At 63.9% G+C, this 1,166-nt stretch overlaps 1 protein-coding gene across 1 annotated transcript in view; it reads right to left on the bottom strand.

Annotated features, from left to right (window-relative positions):
• Nucleotides 1-245: 245 nt before the first annotated feature.
• Nucleotides 246-1,166, bottom strand: part of LOC130587311 (protein phosphatase 1 regulatory subunit 16A-like) — a gene marked incomplete at its 3' end in the record, with an annotated part of 8,094 nt that continues 7,173 nt past the window's right edge. Inside the window, exon 2 of the mRNA XM_057388289.1 lies at nt 246-887. Coding sequence (XP_057244272.1) covers nt 246-615 — 370 coding nt within the window. The remainder of the gene's footprint in view (nt 888-1,166) is intronic.

Here is a 1,166-nt window from a genome sequence, read left to right as displayed (position 1 = left end):
GCACAATTCCCGCCACCAATTCCCGCCAATTTCCCATTCCCACTGCACAATTCCCACCACCAATTCCCGCCAATTTCCCATTCCCACCATGGAATTTCCGCTACCAAAACCTGCCAATTTCCTGAGTCCCACCACCAAAACCCGCAAAATTCCCGGGCCCCGCCCACTGCAGAATTCCCACCACCAATTCCCCCCAATTTCCCATTCCCACCACACAATTCCCGTCACCAATTCCCCATTCCCACCATGGAATTCCCGCCACCAATTCTCGCCAATTTCCCACTCCCACCACAGAATTCCCGCCACCAATTCCCGCCAATTCTCCCATTTTTTCCCGGTCCCATTCCCATACCCACCTTCATCGGCGTCGTGCCGCGCGGCCGCCTCCAGCAGCCGGACGCTGGCCGGGAACGCCACCCGTTTGCCGTGGCCGCCGCTCTTCCTCCTCCTCCTCTTCCTCTCCGCTCCCCCTTTGGCCGCCGGTGTTTCCCTCTGGGCCTGCGCCCACCTCTTCAGCTGCTGCGCCCGGCGTTTCTGGGCGTGCTGGAGCCGCTCCGCCGTGCCCAGCCGCGACACCGCCGCCATCTCCGCCAGCAGCTCCGCGTGCTCCGCCATGCTCGGAGCTCCGCCGGGGAAAGCGAGGCAGGGGCGGCGGCGGCGGAGCTCCGCGGGGCGGGCGGCATCACCCAACACCCGCGGGCGGGGACGGGGTTTATCCCTCGATCCCGGGCGTTTTGCCGGGATCCCGAGAGCGGSAGGAGGGCGGCTTGGGAAGCATCTCCACCCCTCGGCGGGGAATTGCCGGGAATTTCAGTTTGGATKATCCCGAAAAATTCCAGCGGCTCCGAGCGGCTCCGGGGACGGGGAGATCCGGCGGGAATCCTGCGCTGCGTGGGGAGGGAAAGGCGATGGTTAAACGCCCAGCCCAACCCTCGGCCGGTTCTCCCGGTTTTCCTAAGCCGGGATTGACCCAAAATCCGCCCGGGATTCCCGATGGAGGCAAAATTCCGGGTTTTTTTTTTTTTTTAGGGGAAAAGGAGGTTTGGGGGAGGATTGGGATGGGAACGGAAAAACCGGGAGCGGCTCCCGCCCCCGCCGGGCAGAGCCGGGCAGGACCGGGCGGATTCCAGCGCCCCGGAATTCCCAAAATCCCGTCCCCGCCTTTC

The sequence above is a fragment of the Malurus melanocephalus genome, unplaced genomic scaffold (genome assembly GCF_030028575.1).
Source record: "Malurus melanocephalus ecotype Western Australia unplaced genomic scaffold, MMel_1.1 scaffold_1744, whole genome shotgun sequence".
NCBI lineage: Eukaryota > Metazoa > Chordata > Aves > Passeriformes > Maluridae > Malurus > Malurus melanocephalus.
Note: the sequence above shows the minus strand (reverse complement) of the source record. Positions and strands in the feature narration are given on the sequence as shown.